General features: G+C 39.0%; 1 protein-coding gene across 2 annotated transcripts; it reads left to right on the forward strand.

Annotated features, from left to right (window-relative positions):
* Window positions 1-5,308: 5,308 nt before the first annotated feature.
* Window positions 5,309-8,287, forward strand: LOC137267890 (uncharacterized). Of its 2 annotated transcripts, none has more exons than XM_067802335.1 (3): window positions 5,309-5,452; window positions 5,659-5,713; window positions 7,473-8,287. In XM_067802335.1, exons 2-3 carry the CDS (start codon window positions 5,668-5,670, stop codon window positions 8,240-8,242), a joined length of 816 nt encoding a protein of 271 aa, XP_067658436.1. In that variant the 5' UTR covers window positions 5,309-5,452; window positions 5,659-5,667; the 3' UTR covers window positions 8,243-8,287. The 2 variants fall into 2 exon arrangements, with proteins under 2 accessions (XP_067658436.1, XP_067658435.1); XM_067802334.1 differs by having other exon boundaries at window positions 5,310-5,452; window positions 5,656-5,713.
* The last annotated feature ends 8,307 nt before the right edge of the window (window positions 8,288-16,594 follow it).

Consider the following 16,594-nt stretch of genomic DNA (forward strand, 5'->3'; position numbering starts at 1 on the left):
AACGATATATGGATATACTGGGCAGTCAGATAGTTATAGCGTAACGACAAAAGCCCAGGGTCGATTACTTGGCTATACCGCCATCGATATCCACTATTTTAATTCTCTTCATGACAATGGACATCGCATTTTACATTCTGTCACTGCATGCCTCCACATGGCAGTATTGATGACTATATTGTACTGCTAATTAAACAGACAAAATACATGTAAAAGTTGAATTGGTGATTGAACGACCACGGTATTGCCTACAAATAAATATTTCATTTTGTGTCAGGAGAGACATGAAGTATGAGGGTATCCCTTTATATTAATTCACACACTCGCACAAACACTGTTTGCCAAGGTGCCAATGTATATTCTGAAACAAGAATCGTTCTTCTGTTTCGTTCTGGTGCTTCTTTGAGAGGCAGTTTAAAACTTTTAAATATGAAGGGAACCAGTCAACGTCCATAACTGACCTACACTATAGAGTCAGTGTGAAAAGATGACCTTTTCAATACTACCCATCTTGACTTAATGTGGTATCAGAAAGGCATTCATTTTCCCTGTTATATAGTCTAATAAGTCTATCCCAATGCCATATTCTGTGCTTCTTTGTCTGATAATGTTCGAAACAGTTATGGTTCCAATTCTGCAGTCCAGCACAATCCACAGAACTCACCTCTAACGAACCCTCCCTCAGTGATATTGTATATAGCTGGAATCTTGCTAAAAGCGCCGTAAAAGCAGTACTCACTCACTCACTTTACCGAACCCCCAACCCTGCAGCCTGGTTCCCTGGGTCTGATGCGCCTGCGCTAACGCTCCGACACTGACCCAGGCAACCACTGCCGCATGGCGGCGTTCATTGCAGGGAGACATGCCATACATTTACTATAGAAAAATCCGAGGACGGAAGTTTTTCATAGCATTTTCATCGATACTATGGCAAAGTGTACGTCACCAGAACAACGGCCATCGTTACTTTCAGTGTTGGAAAACGTTATTTAAGCAGTTTCGAGACACGAAAATCGTCGTTACATAGGCGATATGTAAACAATGACACGAGTCGTAATTTCATCACCGACACGTGCTTTTATACTTCGTGTCAGCTCGCTATTACCACGAAATCGTACACATGAAACATAGATCTGAACGACCACACTGATTGGAAATAGTTAGCATCTTCATTTTAGCACATTTGATGACGAAAATATCGCCCAATACGTCCCGTGTCATCCATCCATCGCGTCGGGGTAGGTTTGGCGGATATATGTTTCGACGGCCTTGTGAAATTACAAGGTAAAGCGCTTAGATTGATATGAATGAGGTTCATGGCAGCTAGGGTTTGGCCTTCAGATATTTAGCCTCTACAAAAGAAAATGAAACAGTTAACGCATATGCCAGTATCATTCAGAAACGTTTATGATTATAATAAACATAGTGAATCAAATTATCAATCTACAAAAATACACACACATCTACAGCTCAAAAAATGAATTTGATACTTTATATTCCTAAACTGAATACACAAAAATAATGGTACGATTAGTATGTTAATACATTGGCATACATGTAAGGGAAGAACTTATAAGATAGGTAAACATTCCAATGTTTCTGAACTGTTGAATTAAGGGTGGTTTTTACCTATGAAACCTGTCATGAGAACTGTATTTTTTGTGGCTTGAAACCAGTATCAGTGTACTTTGATTATTTTGAGCATGATAACCCTGGTGTTCTTAGAGTACATCTGATACAAATCATCTGACATCAGCAATTATTCAGATAGATATCAGTTAATAAATAAAATTAAAAAAATAAAGGCTGCTCTGAACTTTTGGCTTTACTTTATTATACTTTACATCAGTGCATGCATACATAAATTAACTCACCATCAGTGATTTTGCTTTTGAATTTTGAGTATTTTGCTCAGTACTTGTTGACCAGTTCATTATTGTGATTTTATTTTTTTACATCTTAATTTTGTGGTGTGTATCTAGAAATAATATCTTTATATAGATACTGGGTAGTATGTTAACACCTAAACTTATTTCTACTAAAGCACTAACTACTCTTGGTGCACACAGTAAAAAGGATGTTAAGGCACTGTGCACATGTCAAAAGAAAGTTGAAAATAAAATAACCTCAAGATTAATATGATATTTAATGCTATGATTGTTCCTATGGTGTGTAAGTGTGAAGAAATATAGGGGACCTCATGCTGTAAAATTATTGAAGATGTACAGCAACAATGTGCGAAAGGTTTCTCAAACTGCAAACAATGCTATTGTTTGAGGAGAATGTGGCAGAATCCCTCTCCAAGTTAAAAAGCTTGTGTACACCACAAGGGCTATAAGCTATTGGTGCAGACTACTGTAACTGGATGAATGTACACTGTCTCGTCAGGATGGGCTGCTCATTAAAATATTCGGTTTAGATTTGAATTTGAACATATGTGATAAGCACAAGGTGTGAAGATAATTATTCACTTTTCGAAACAAAGATCATTTTAAACAATGATGTAGTTCTATCAATAGTTTGTCTGATTCCTTCTATTAACAGCATTTTAAATCACTGTTAAATGTGGAAAAGAATCTTACGTTCCCTATCCCTATACACTTTAGACAACCCACGGTTCTTTTCAGGTGTAGTAGGTTTAAACTTCCAGTCGATATTGGAAGATACACAAATGTCCCAAACACTGAATGACTAAATTTTGTATGTTAAGGGGAAGATATTTTGTTTAATATGAGTTTCATATGCATGCATTGCTTGTATGTGACCACTACTCAACCATAAGAATTTTGTATGTATCTTAAACAATTATATGTACAGTCCTGCATTTTAACATTTTTAGAGCCGAGTGCAGCCTTAAACAACAAACCAACCAACATCTTTTATCCGAAAACTTTGACAGACAGACCTCTGATGCTGTATATAACTCATGTCTATATTTATGTTAAAAAGCCAAGGGAATTGTAATAGATTGCTTCACTGACATGCTTGTGTCATGCAATCAGCATTGTCTGTATTAGTATTAAACTGTTTATTGTGATTTTAATAACAAGTCTTAGAGGTATCAAAATTGAATGTATTCCTCTCCCCTCCCCTCTCCAACCCCGAACATAGCTACAGTGTTTTTATGTAATAGGAAATGGACACATTATGAAATATCAATGACTGTTTTTTTACTTAACATGTCTTCAACAAACATCAGCCCCATCTTGGAGTGTTGTGTATCAGTGTCTTGTAGACAAGCACATTTTCCTTTTATGAATGGGCTCTTTCAAAACAAGCTAATGCACACACAGTTATGAATATTTCATGATGTATCTGTTTTCCTATTGTATACAAAACTGTAGCTATATATGGGTTGGGGAACTGGGTGTATTCAATGTTATATATAATGCTCTAATACGTAATCAACCTCCCAGTTGCATCGCCGAGATATTGCCATACCATGAGTACTGTTAAACTTTTGAAGATCAATGCCACTATGATGTGGCCCAGTGTTATATTGAAGGGATATATACCAAATGAATACCAATAATATACCAAATGAATACAAATAATAAACATTGTTGAGTGAATCATTTATGTGTTTCAAAAGTGTTAGATCCAATTATTATTACTTATAATAATGTAACGTAAAAACCATTTTCTAGTTACAATGACTGGGCCAAAGCAATGAATTACACGTCATCAAATTCCCCCAAAATGAAGATGCTAACTATTTTCAGTCAGTGTGGTCGTTCAGATCTATGTTTTATGTGTACGATTTCTTGGTAATAGCGAGCTGACACGAAGTATCAAAGCACATGTCGGTGATGAAAGTAGGAGGTGTGTCATTGTTTACATATCGCCTATGTATCGACGTTTTTCGTGTCTCGAACGTTTTCCAACACTGAAAGTAACGATGGCCGTTGTTCTGGTGACGTACACTTTGCCATAGTATCGATGAAAATGCAATGAAAAACTTCTAACCCGCCGTCCTCGGATTTTTCTATAGTAAATGTATGGCGTGTCTCCCTGCAATGAACGCCACCATGCGGCAGTGGTTGTCTGGGTCAGTGTCGGAGCGTTAGCGCAGGCGCATCAGATCCAGGGAACCAGACTGCCAACCCTGTCCCTCATCACACCTTGTATGTCTGGAGCAATACAACGTACATGAATGATTTTGAATGACACAGTTTTGTCCTGTATGTCCTTGATAAAATTGTCAGTTTTGTAATCCATTATGTGACAATGTAATTGATACGATATATTCAGCATCAGATCTGAGTTACATACATCCTCCCATCTGCCATCCATACTGTTCCCTATTTAATAGGTGTTGCACTCAGTCTTTTTCCAGCCTGTCTGATCGAGGTCACAGATGTGACGTTCACAGCTGTCAATGAATAGATAATCTCACCTGGTTGTTGTTTGATATCAAATATATCACTGCGAGTTCATTAAAGCCAGATAACTCCGAGGCTTGTGTTGACACAAGGATGGGATTCTATTAACCGTCCTATACCATACTTTGTCGTTTAAGCGTATCTAAAAACGAAACGTCAAGTACAACATATTTATTTGAAGACTTGTAGATGGATACATCCGAATAAACAAGCGAGAGGGGATGAGTGACGCCATTACTTCGTAAAAACAAACTAACACGTAAAAAGCTACAAATTCTATAGTTCCCCTCACCGTCCTAGGAAATAACAGTGGTTTGATTTATAAACTTGGAAATGTGGTTCTCACAGCCGTCCATTCTACACATGATTACCATATGCCCATAACCATGTCTGGTTCCCTCAGAGCTCTAGGGGAACTAATACTAAATTTTGGGCCAAACGGTATTCACTACTTCACTCTTTTCCAGACTGAAACTAGCGGGAACATATAACTTATGTGATGGCGCTTCGCCCCACAGCATCACTCCAGCGTTTTAGTACGAAGTCAGTATGTTGTGTCTTGGATACCCGACACAAATACGACGTTTTACTGTCTGAAACAGTGTCTGTGTTACCAAGATCTGAATATATCTCGAGGAATATCCATCAGCGAACATAAAAGTTACAGGTTTGTAAATAGAACATCATCCAAAAGCAGACCATCCTTGTCCAACTCGTTAACACTTTGTCACGTTTTGAACAGATCGTGTACAAAGCAGATAGTGCAGATAACGGCAGAAAGATCCCTATTCCTACCAGAGTAAAATCTCGCCAGCTGTTGTGTCTGTTGAGGACAAATCTCGAAAAATTTTTTTTTTTATAAATTTTTAAGGATTCTACTCACTCCTAAATCCATATATGGCACATGGCTGAATCGCACGCTATATAAAACATTCCGTAGATATCCAGCAGTACCAGACGGTTGGACATTTTGGAAGGCTTACACACGATTATATCACGATCGTAAGCCTTTAGGAACGTTATCTTTCTCAACAGCGTATAAAGCACATTCGACGTGATCAGTGCTGCACGTGAGTATGGTCAACGCTTTCTCTGCTGTTGCTTTCAATATGGTAGGATAACGTAAAATACTTCCCAGTTTTTTGTTTCTGTTCGGCAATTGATTACGATAGAAACAAAATGTTCAATGGTCTGCTCATATGGTTATGTCACTTCCATATATATGGGGTAATATGACTGACATGCACCATGACATCACGTCCTTTAATTTCAGCAGCTGACAGTCATGCAACCAGCTGTACTTCTCCTGTGTTGTCTGGCTCTCGTAGAAGGTACGTCAATGTTATCTTGTCTAAAGTATATGAACTACCACAACCAGAGGGTAGGCAAGGTAGCCAGGATTCCAGAAACATGCCGGAATCAAAATACAATTCATACATTCCACCCAATTCAGGTATGAAACTTGCTTTGATAAACTGATACTTTCCCTGGTGCCCTTGTTCACATCAGTGTTTCAGGGAATAATTAGGAGATAAACATTTCCCCGTCGGTTCCAAATGTATTCCCGTGCTTCAAATACTCAATAACACCAGGAAATTGGCCATCACATGATGTTTATCTACATTGTAAACAAAGAAGTAAACCAAAGGGTTTTACTCTCTGCACCTGTTCACATCGAGTACGGGTACAGCAGTGAAGTGCCATCAGCAGGCCATTTCAGCTGGCTCCCATGTTAGCATCTGGAGTTGCTCATTTGTGACGTCATTTTAACTTTACGTCACAATATGATTTCAATGACTTCACTACTGTTGATGACACAACAAAACAGTTGTTTGCGATGTTTCTACGTGTCAATACGCAGTGAATAGTCTTGCAGTTTCCGGGAATCGAATACCATTTGATCATGTTTTTCAACCAATCAGATTAGAGAACACAGTGACGTTTGCTTTACAATATACCACGGTGTAACGTGTTTTCGGGGTAATAACGCAAAAGTTTTTCAGGACCATTATTGTGTATCAGTAGATTATCAAAACTGTGATTCCGTAAATAAGTATCACGTCACCTTTTATAAATGTATTGTTAGAATGTTCTGTCTACCGCTGGTTTCCAATGCAACGTACATTTCGTGTCTTGTCCCCAAGCAGGAGCGCTAGAAGTGACGTACCATGTTTTCGGGTTACGCGTTATTGTGCTGGGTCATGTCCTTGTATGAAAGCCCCTGTGATGCATTCTTCTCCATAGAAATGAACCGATACAAAGCATCATTTTAATTTAAAAGTCAAGCAAACAGGTAATTCTTTTCTTGATTATTGGACTTTTTTGGTGAAATTCGTTAAAAATAAACATAATTAAGGTAAGCTATTCAATCAGTTGCACATTCATCCAATAAAACGTGTTATGTCTGCGCAGTATAGTATCATCGCAGTACTATTTTAAATGAACCCAGAGGTAACATGAGTGGTACGAATTCTGCTGCACAAAGAAAAATATATAAGAGGTGACCAGTTCGGTGTTCAATGTTATTTTATTACGTCGACAACACGCCATTCGAGTCACGTGATATTTATGTTTGACTTTTCACTCGAGCAGACTATGGTCCAATTGAAAAGTTGCGAGCGATATTTCAAAAGTTATGACCACATTTATGAAGGTTCTCAGAGTGCATTACGTTCTAGGGTAGAATTTTAGTACTTTGACACAATTATAGGTCAAAACGTCCGTGAAAACTGAACATTTCAAACATTTTTGTGTTCCGATTGCGACGGAAGCTTCGGCACACGAGACAGTGTTTACACGTGGCGCTGTTATCTCACTGTAAGCAAGAAATTACCGGGAAAAGAAGTTCCCCGAAAACATGGTACGGCACGGTAGAATTTTAACTGACACTGTAACATTAGCTGCAAATGATTTGTCCTGTTCCTAATCAGGTGACCAAACCTCAAATGAGTGAGGTTGGTGGTGATTTCTTCAAGCAATAAAATGTGTGAATAACATTCCTACAGTTTTAATGGACGACAAACGCAGGATTTGACAAGAGCAACGGGTGTGTCTACTTTGAGTTTTACATTGTATTATTCTATCGCACAGGGGGTGTTCTATGGACACATAAGGAATTCGACCAGCACAACTACCGCAATGGTATGCATGCACTGACCTCCAACGACTACGATCATGGTTCTGGTTCCGTTGTCACTGACCCTGACGGAGGACACAACCACGTCTTGAGAGTCTTTTACGAGAAGGGTCGCTACAGCAGCCATGGTCCAAATGAAGGTGTCCAGTTCTTTGCAACACCAACAAGCCCCAGAACTGTCATGACCTTCAGCTATGACCTTTACTTTGACAAGAACTTTGACTTCAGACGTGGAGGTAAACTGCCGGGACTGTTTGGCGGATGGACCAACTGTTCTGGCGGAAGACACTCCGACAACTGTTTCTCGACGAGGTTCATGTGGAGGGCGGACGGAGATGGAGAGGTGTACGGCTACATCCCAGACTATCACCACCAGGTGTCACATTTCTGTGACCATAATGTCTGCAACTCCGTGAAAGGTTATTCCATGGGAAGAGGGCACTGGCGATTTAAGCGAGGTACTTGGCAGAACATTGCTCAGTCGGTCCACCTGAACACTCCCGGGAAGACAGATGGCTCTATTAAAGTATGGCATGACGGGAAACTGGTATATACCATCGACCATCTTAACATTCGAGAAAAGTCTCTCAATATTGATGGCATCTTTTTTGCAACCTTTTTCGGTGGCTCCGACAGTTCATGGGCTCCGACACGTAATTGCTACTCCTACTTCAAGAACTTTGTCCTGTCTACTGACACCAGTCATCCAACTATCATAGGATGATCTGATCGTCGGCCATTGTCGCAGAATAAAACATCGTTGACACGCCTCAGCGTTTTCCGTTTTGCTTAAGCACATTGAGCATCGCACGAAGGTATTTAGTTGTTTCTTACAGCTTATTAGATCTTGAACAGTGTTGTCCACTTTATATAATGAGTGACCGGATGAGTATGGTTTCAAACCGTATTGAGCTAAAGAATAGAGCTGGGGTCTTCGGCGTTCCTTGGCGACAACTCTAGCTACAAGGATGATCGCAAATCAACCTTCTTCCGCTTCCTGATTGTCAGCTCTTCCACATCTTTTAATAAGCCGATTTCCGGATTCATGAAATAAGTTCGTTTAGAGTGATGCCCCTTTACAAAATCACGTGGCCGCAGGCAAACTAAGGCACAATAAGCAGCTGTCAAAACTTGTAACGTGTTTGACCGTGCAAAGACCGCTGTCTGACGTGTACATTGTGGGATACTGAAGATGCCTTAAAACTACCATTGCTACATTGTATGGCTGTATTGCGTGGTAGTCTGATAATAGGTAGAAGGATCGCCGTGAGATGGAAAATGTATTTTTAATCCTTTTTCGAAGCTATTTAGTTAACCGAAGAAGTGTTTAAGGTGGAGGAGAGCCTTTGGTCGAGGGGGATTTGATGTCAAAAGCATCACGACTCACACCTATATTTGTTCCATACACTTCATAGATGAGTTTTGCATGAATATGTTTTAGTGTATGTTTCCGTCAGCTACAATTGAAACATACCGTCAATTATTTTCTCGGACAGTGATTAAATAAGATAAAACAAACGAACAGCAGTCTGGGACCTAAGTGGTTACACGGTGTGAAATAATCTACCTATGCATAGTTTTAAACTGCCGTTTTAGAGCTTGTGTAAACTACAATTGATTCATATCAATTATCCGGCCAGCTGGCCGTGGACCAAATCTGGATTACCTTGACCCGGTTACTGTTACTTCCACTCCCTTAAAGTCCGGGCCACCCTGTCGACAAACACAAGCAGAGGCCTCTGTGGCCTTAGACACCCCATGTAGAAAGAGAATTGTAGAGGATGATGTCTTATCTACCAAATCTATATAAGCTTAAGCGAAGATAACATTAATATGTTGCTTGATAATTAATTCATTCTGACATCCACCTGCTTTGGGCTTCTTTATGAGATAGTTTTACACATTTTAGAGTGTATATGGTCTGAGGAATATTCTTTAGATCAAAGTATGTTAACAGGTGAAGGTCAGATGGGACTGGACATTGTTGGTCAGCTCTTGGTGATCACACCTACAGCACTGCCATGCGTTCAAACAAACAAACTTTTATTTTGATGACATCCGTAGATACACAGATGGTATTCTTCAGAGCCCCAAGATGCTAACCAAAAATGTTAACAAAGGATAACATCACAAGAAACCACAAAAGCATGAGGTTTTACACTGAGAAATATATTACATGTTATTGTGTATGAACCATACACATAGAAAACACCAGCATATATAACTTCAGTATTAAATTGATGAATACTTTGTGTGGTGTATTGTGAGCAAAGGTATCAGATTCATGTTTCATGTATGACGGAGGTTATTATTGATGATTAGTTTTACACAATTATAACAAAGCTCAGTGCTGCCAAGTTCGTGCTTGTGTTCAACTGGCTGAAAGACAAGGCTGCTAGGATAATGATGATGGGATGTGTTTAGTCATGACTCATTTGTGCTCATGTCAGTTAGTCAAACGGCATCACATATTATATACATCATCCCATGCTGGTTCATTTCCCAGAGATATTCAGTGAGGTATATATCAATAATATATATCACTGATAATGAAAAAGTGTCCAATGAATTAGCACTGAAGTTTGGCTGGAAACTTGGCTGTATATTTCTGGCAGTAGCAGTTCAGAATGCAAATGGCACAGAACAGTAAAAGTTACAAATTAGTTGTTAACAATTGTATTGCAGCAAAGATCCAGTAGCGGATCCTCAAGACTTTTCTCTCTGTAAGAGCAATTTATCATTACTCTAATGCGCCCCCGACGATGATGCGGAACAGTTGTCTGATTTATTAAGTGCCACAAATTCTCACATAAGTAGAATGTTCAACATGTGGATCATTCTGATATGCAAAGAATACGTAGCATTTTCAGGAAGATAGTTCAACAATTTGGTTTCTGAGATTTTTTTTTCTGAGCGTGATGACATCATGGCAGGTAGACAATTTTTAATTATAGATGTTTTCGCCTTTTAAAAGGCAACTCTCGACATACCACCATTTTCTCATGGAAGACAGCTCCCACTTAAGGAGAACAGCAAATTGCAGAATACACGTGGAGAGAGCTATTGTGAGACTAAAAGAATTACAAAGCTAAAACTATTACAGGGTTTTATTCCTTTGTAAATTATAAGTTATCTTTGCCAGTATGTAAATGTTGCAGCTTTACGGTGTAGCTTGGACATGGTTCTTGCTAAATAGAACGCAGTTCATTCCAAAGAAATACGTGTTTCTCATAGAGTAACCAGGAAGTTTCAGGACATTCATCTTCATCAATTTTACTTGTTTGAAGCTTGCAATATTGAAGGAAGTAGTTGTTTGGCTCAAATATGTTTGATTTTTTTCTGATCATAGATTCAAAGAATAGGTTACGAAAAGTACATGAATAACATGCATACCTTTCCTTGTGAATTTAACCAAATCACAGGACTGAAATCCATGTACACGTAAATGACCTTGAATTTGATAGTAATAATCGATACCATCTTTAAGATGCCAATTACCATCTTTCAGGTAACGTACCCTACATTGTGCAGCAGTTAAGGATCAAAGTCCATGGACATTTAATTTCTAATGTTTGTTTTGGTGACTTTCTTTACATTGACATTCAACAATGCCAACAGGGACATCTAAAAACGTTTCTCATTAATTTCGTTGCTTGAGTCTCTGTGGCAATGGGATCAAGGAGGCTGCCTGAGGCACAATCATTTGCGAAAGTCTTTCGTAAATTCTCTGCAAAGTAATATAACTTTTTTGGCTTGCAACTGGCACTGGACATTAAAAATCGTTCTTTTCGTCGTGATTCCAAGTTTGAAGTTGTTGTAGAGGGCGATATGCGTTGACTTTGTGAATGTTTGAAAGTAAACAATCTGCATCGAAAACAAATTCCAAAATCTTTCATATTAATGATCAACATTTTCATGTTTTAACTACATGTTGCAGAGGCAATAGGAAATATTTAAGTCATTCCAACCTAGTGCAGGACGGCTGCAGAATTGGCCAGCTATAAAAGTGATTGATTTGATGTGTCACTTACTAGTCGGGGGTCGAAATCTTCCTGGCCAAGGTCACTGTTTGTGTCCGCAAAGTGTTTTGTCCACTGCTGCAACACAGTACAGAGTGGTCGTTTATACAGCAACTATCTCCATTTATTTCCTGTCGTTTGTGATTTATTTAAAACCAGATTTTATAGTAGAATGTTGACTATGTACAAATTAATGTATTGGAAATTCCCACATTTCCTCTTGCTTTTCTTAATGTACCTGGTTTTCTTGATTTTTTTGTGATCCAGTGGCGCAGGCTTATTATAACTTCTCAGTCGTTTGGTGAGTAGGGATGGGTCATCAGTGACGCGATTTTTCTCAAAGCTCAAGTGTAAAAAAGGTGTTGTTGTTATATGTCTGCAGGCCCCAACATATATGCTTTTCCTTCAAGAAAATGGTTATACAAACAATTCAATTCAACTTCAATCAATTTTATTTTGGTGAACGGGGCCTGAGGCCTAGAGTACAAACAACACACAACATTCTATTGTGGTGACTCATAAATACGAGTGTGAATTATAGTGATTCAAGCAGGTAAATTGTCGAGCAGTAGTACAGTCAAACCCCGTTGTGTCGAACTCGTTGGGTCCAAAGGGAAAGTTCGACTTCTCCGAGTGTTCGACACATCCGTCAGCATTGAAAAGACCAAGAACCAACACGACCACGTTGCTTAACACATCGTTATTTTGCAGTAGGATACACACACGAACAATATATCTTTGCAATAAACGTTTACGGCAGCATTGATCTTTAAATTACAACATATACAAATGTAAATCAGTTGTATATATAAACTGACAATATGATGTGAACTTGCTTTTTTCCAGACCACAGTTTGGCAGCATATCTCATAGCATGAGTCTTTTTTCAGTTTTGTCAGAAACGCATCTGATCTTGTGTTCGAATCCCGTTTAACCTTGCATTGCGTTAAAATGACGTTGCAAACGCCTTTTGACGTCGGGCTTTCCTTACGCTTTGCAAAAACAAAACTGCCAAAACTGTACAGCTTACCGTCCACATTCTAATTGATGTGCATTTTCCTATCTTGCCTTTTGTGTTGAGCTCATTGTACACTCACAGACACACAGGCACACAGACACAGACACAGACACCCAGCCATACACCATATGTAGATATCTATGCCTACTGCAGTCACACACACATACACAACAATTGAGTAAATAAAACATCTCCGTCCGAGTCCAACTCACCAGCACTTGTCACGATTCCTGGAGATCGTGCATACAGCTGATAGTGTAAATCACGACGAGCTGATCCTAACACCACGCTTAGTTGGACTCGAGCGCCAGCTGTTGCATTTGCTGCCAACAATCTTCATATAAGAAAAAACATAAAGATTTCAAGATTCGAAAAACTGCCTTGTTCATACATATGTGCCAGTGTTAAGTGTTTAGCCGAAGGTGTGTATAATGTACAGTTTACAATCACATAGATTCAATGCTATCCCATTGAACTTGATCAGTAGCATATGGTTAGATAATGTGAAAATGGTCACAACCGTTTTATCACGACAGTAAGGCTTGGGACACATTATCAGTCATAGTGTCCAGATGTTTGATGTATTCACCCACCATAATGTTACTTTGACGCCAAGGTATGTCAAAATGTCCGACGTGACAGGTAAACGCATATGTGTGATAATCATACTTCTGCATATTGCCGTATGCAAGATAAGACCAATGGCTATGTAAAAAAATCAATCTTGGAAGAGCTATATTCTGTTCAAGACTGAGATAAGAACGCCTGTTCCAGGATCATATAAGCAGCTATTCTGTGCTGAGTCAGCGTGATCGGTGATTCATGTAAGTACATTTAACCCCTTCTCTGAAGTTTTTTTCGACAGGCATGTTTGTGTAAAAATATTGTCCTAGACAGTTGCCTACAATATAGAAAATATGTTCATCTGTTAATGTTTCTTACACTGGTGCTACAATAGGTTAAGTGTCGTTGTCACTTACATACACATACGCATGGCGAACGAAGAAAGACAGACAGATTTATTCTGCAAAAATTCATGACATCATGTACTTGATTACAACACAAAATGTCAATATGTTTATATTTGTGTGCTTGCTGTTATGGTTATGTTTCATATGCACACGCATGTACATCATATTGACAGATAGACAGATATTTCAGCAGAAAATTGTAACATCACGTACTTAAATTTCTCCAGCAGTAGATGATCATGCAGGCAGCCTTTCTCCTCTGTTGTCTGGCTCTCGTCGATGGTATGTCACGTCTTGTCAAAAGTATATAATATAACATAAAGTGGACAGAAAGGTCAGTATGATAAAATTATGAGTACATATAACAGAGCGTAGGTACGTATGGTAGACAGGAATTCAGGAACAAAACTAGAATTCCAACATTCCACCGGAATTCCGGAATGAACTATTGGTGTGTATCCCATTCCTTAAGTTTTCCATAATGGTTTATGGAACAATAGAGTGTTTTAATGACAGTGTAACATGATCAGCAAATGACTTGTCCAGGGGTTAAGTAGGAGCAAATATCAAATGAGAAAGTTTGGTTTGCGTTCGTAGAGAAATATCAGGATGAAATATGTAAATATCTATTGGCATTCGTATAGAATTACCCATTTCATGAGTCTACAACCGTGATAGTGCTGGAACAGTGTAAGCAAACATGTTAAACAATACCCATGCATCCACTCGAGCTATAACGGGGCCCGATATTCGGATGTCAATCAGTCAAAACCAGTTCAAATAAAACAGTAACGAACTGTGAAAATAATTTCATATATTACGTACATGAAGAGACAAGGAAGTGTTATTCTCAAAGTACACACTATTCTAATCTTTAAAGTCTCCAGCAGTGCATGCTGAATGTGATTACTAAGTCTTATCAAAGCGTATCGAGTTTGTCCACAATTGCCAGCAATACAGTCCATGCGACGTCTCATTGATCCATTGAGTTTTTGACTTGTGGGGGATAGCATTCCACTCTTCACGCAGCGCATCTTCGAGATGGCGACGAACAATACGGCGATCTTGGCGAGGTGTCGTTACTCGGAAGTAACGTGATGGTTCCTGTCTCCTGGTAGTGTCTCTGGAGTGTGAGGATGGTTAAATGATGGCATTGAAACAACTGCGTAACAAAACTTCTTGAAATGTCAACTTGAAATAAGCTCAAGGTACGTTCACATTATACCCCTGTCAATCTTGGTATCGCACGTGTCCGCTTCCTTTTGGTCTACAGGAACAAGTAATGTCGCTCTCAAGCGCCCGTCTGTTTACGCCCTATTTTGCACGCTTTTTCTGATAAAGACCTAACGCACTCTCCATGATGAGCACGCAATTGGTTGCGTGTAGGTGATGTCGCTCACAGGGGATTTAGAATTTTTTTGGTAAACTGTTCTTGATCACGCTTTGTCAAGCACATCGTGTTTGACTAATTCGCTAATACATATTTTCAGGTAACTGACGCTAGAACAAAAAGGCATCCATTTTACTGATTGTGCGTTTTAAATGCTATTCAGTACATTGAGGCGCGGCACTCGTCACTGACTACCTTATGGCCGACCTTCGCAAGAAACTAGCGATGTTCCAACCCGTTGTTTGGTGTGCTTAACGATCAAGTTGCCGTTAAGTAGTATCTGGCAAAGGGTGAAAAGAATCAATGGAACTTATTACTAAAATTAAAATCCATCAGCAGTTCCGAAAACTTGTGTCATCATTTTGGAAACACGTCTTTGAAACAAACTCTCTGCTGGAGATTACATTGTCATTTCTCAGCGTAGCTAATCCAACAATACAATTGTTAATTATATTACATTTGTACTGGTGTTAGAGTTTTCTCACAGACTAATTTTTGGTTAGTTTAAATCCAAAATTAATCAACAATGACTCCATTCACAACAACTCAAGATACCTTTCCAGATACAGAATCCGTTGTGTGGCCAGGTTGCAACCGAGTGTACCGTCAAGACACACACTGCTATAACTGGGTGAATTTGTATATGATTATGATGCTTTGTCACCATAATCCCTCTCAGTAATAAAAACCAATGACGTTTATTCAACATCTTTTCTTCCGTTTTAATGTCGTTACTTTGACATATGTTGAATGAGTGCAAGTATATATTCAAGTGAAAAAGATATTTGTTAATAACCAACACACCTATGTTGAGCAGCATGTATCCGGAAATCGAGAACGCGTTGACATCCAATATGTGCAATTTTGTTGCAAGTTTAGGGACTGGCTGCATCGAATGGCTGTGGAATAGCGAGATAAACTTAAATAAAGTTACGAATTCTTTTGAAAATATTCCTTAGGTTGCAATGTGGAGTGGTAATTAACAATAAGCTTAGAACGCGTAAGCAAATAGTGTTCAATATTCCAGATTCCATACTGCAATTCCATTGCTGTTAAAAAGGACATTGAACGATCTACGGTTACACCACAGCGAGGCTTTTCAGATTAATTCAGAAGGTCACAAAAAGGTCATGTACAAACGAACACCGAAAACGCGTGTTTTCAATACTAAGGTAAAGTTTAAAATAGGACATGCAATGAAAGCATACATGCGTCATTAGTTTTGTACGATTACTGTCACGATTTTGAGACTAATAAAATTTGCTAGCACGTTATCAGGTCGTGCGTTTCACAATAAGTGAACGTTCACAAGATGCATTAATTGGCCGTCGGGCTTTCCCTACGCTTTACAAAAACAAAACTGCCAAAACTGTACAACTTACCGTCCACATTCAAATTGATGTGCATTTTCCTATCTTGCCTTTTGTGTTGAGCTCATTGTACACTCACAGACACACAGACACAGACACAAACACCCAGTCATACACCATATATAGATATCTATGCCTACTGCAGTCACACACACATACACAACAATTGAGTAAATAAAACATCGTCGTCCGAGTTTAACTCACCCGCACTTGTCACGATTCCTGGAGATCGTGCATACAGCTGATAGTGTAAATCACGACAAGCTGATCCCAACATCACGCTTAGTTGGACTCGAGCGCCAGCTGTT

The sequence above is a fragment of the Haliotis asinina genome, chromosome 16 (genome assembly GCF_037392515.1).
Source record: "Haliotis asinina isolate JCU_RB_2024 chromosome 16, JCU_Hal_asi_v2, whole genome shotgun sequence".
Lineage (NCBI taxonomy): Eukaryota > Metazoa > Mollusca > Gastropoda > Lepetellida > Haliotidae > Haliotis > Haliotis asinina.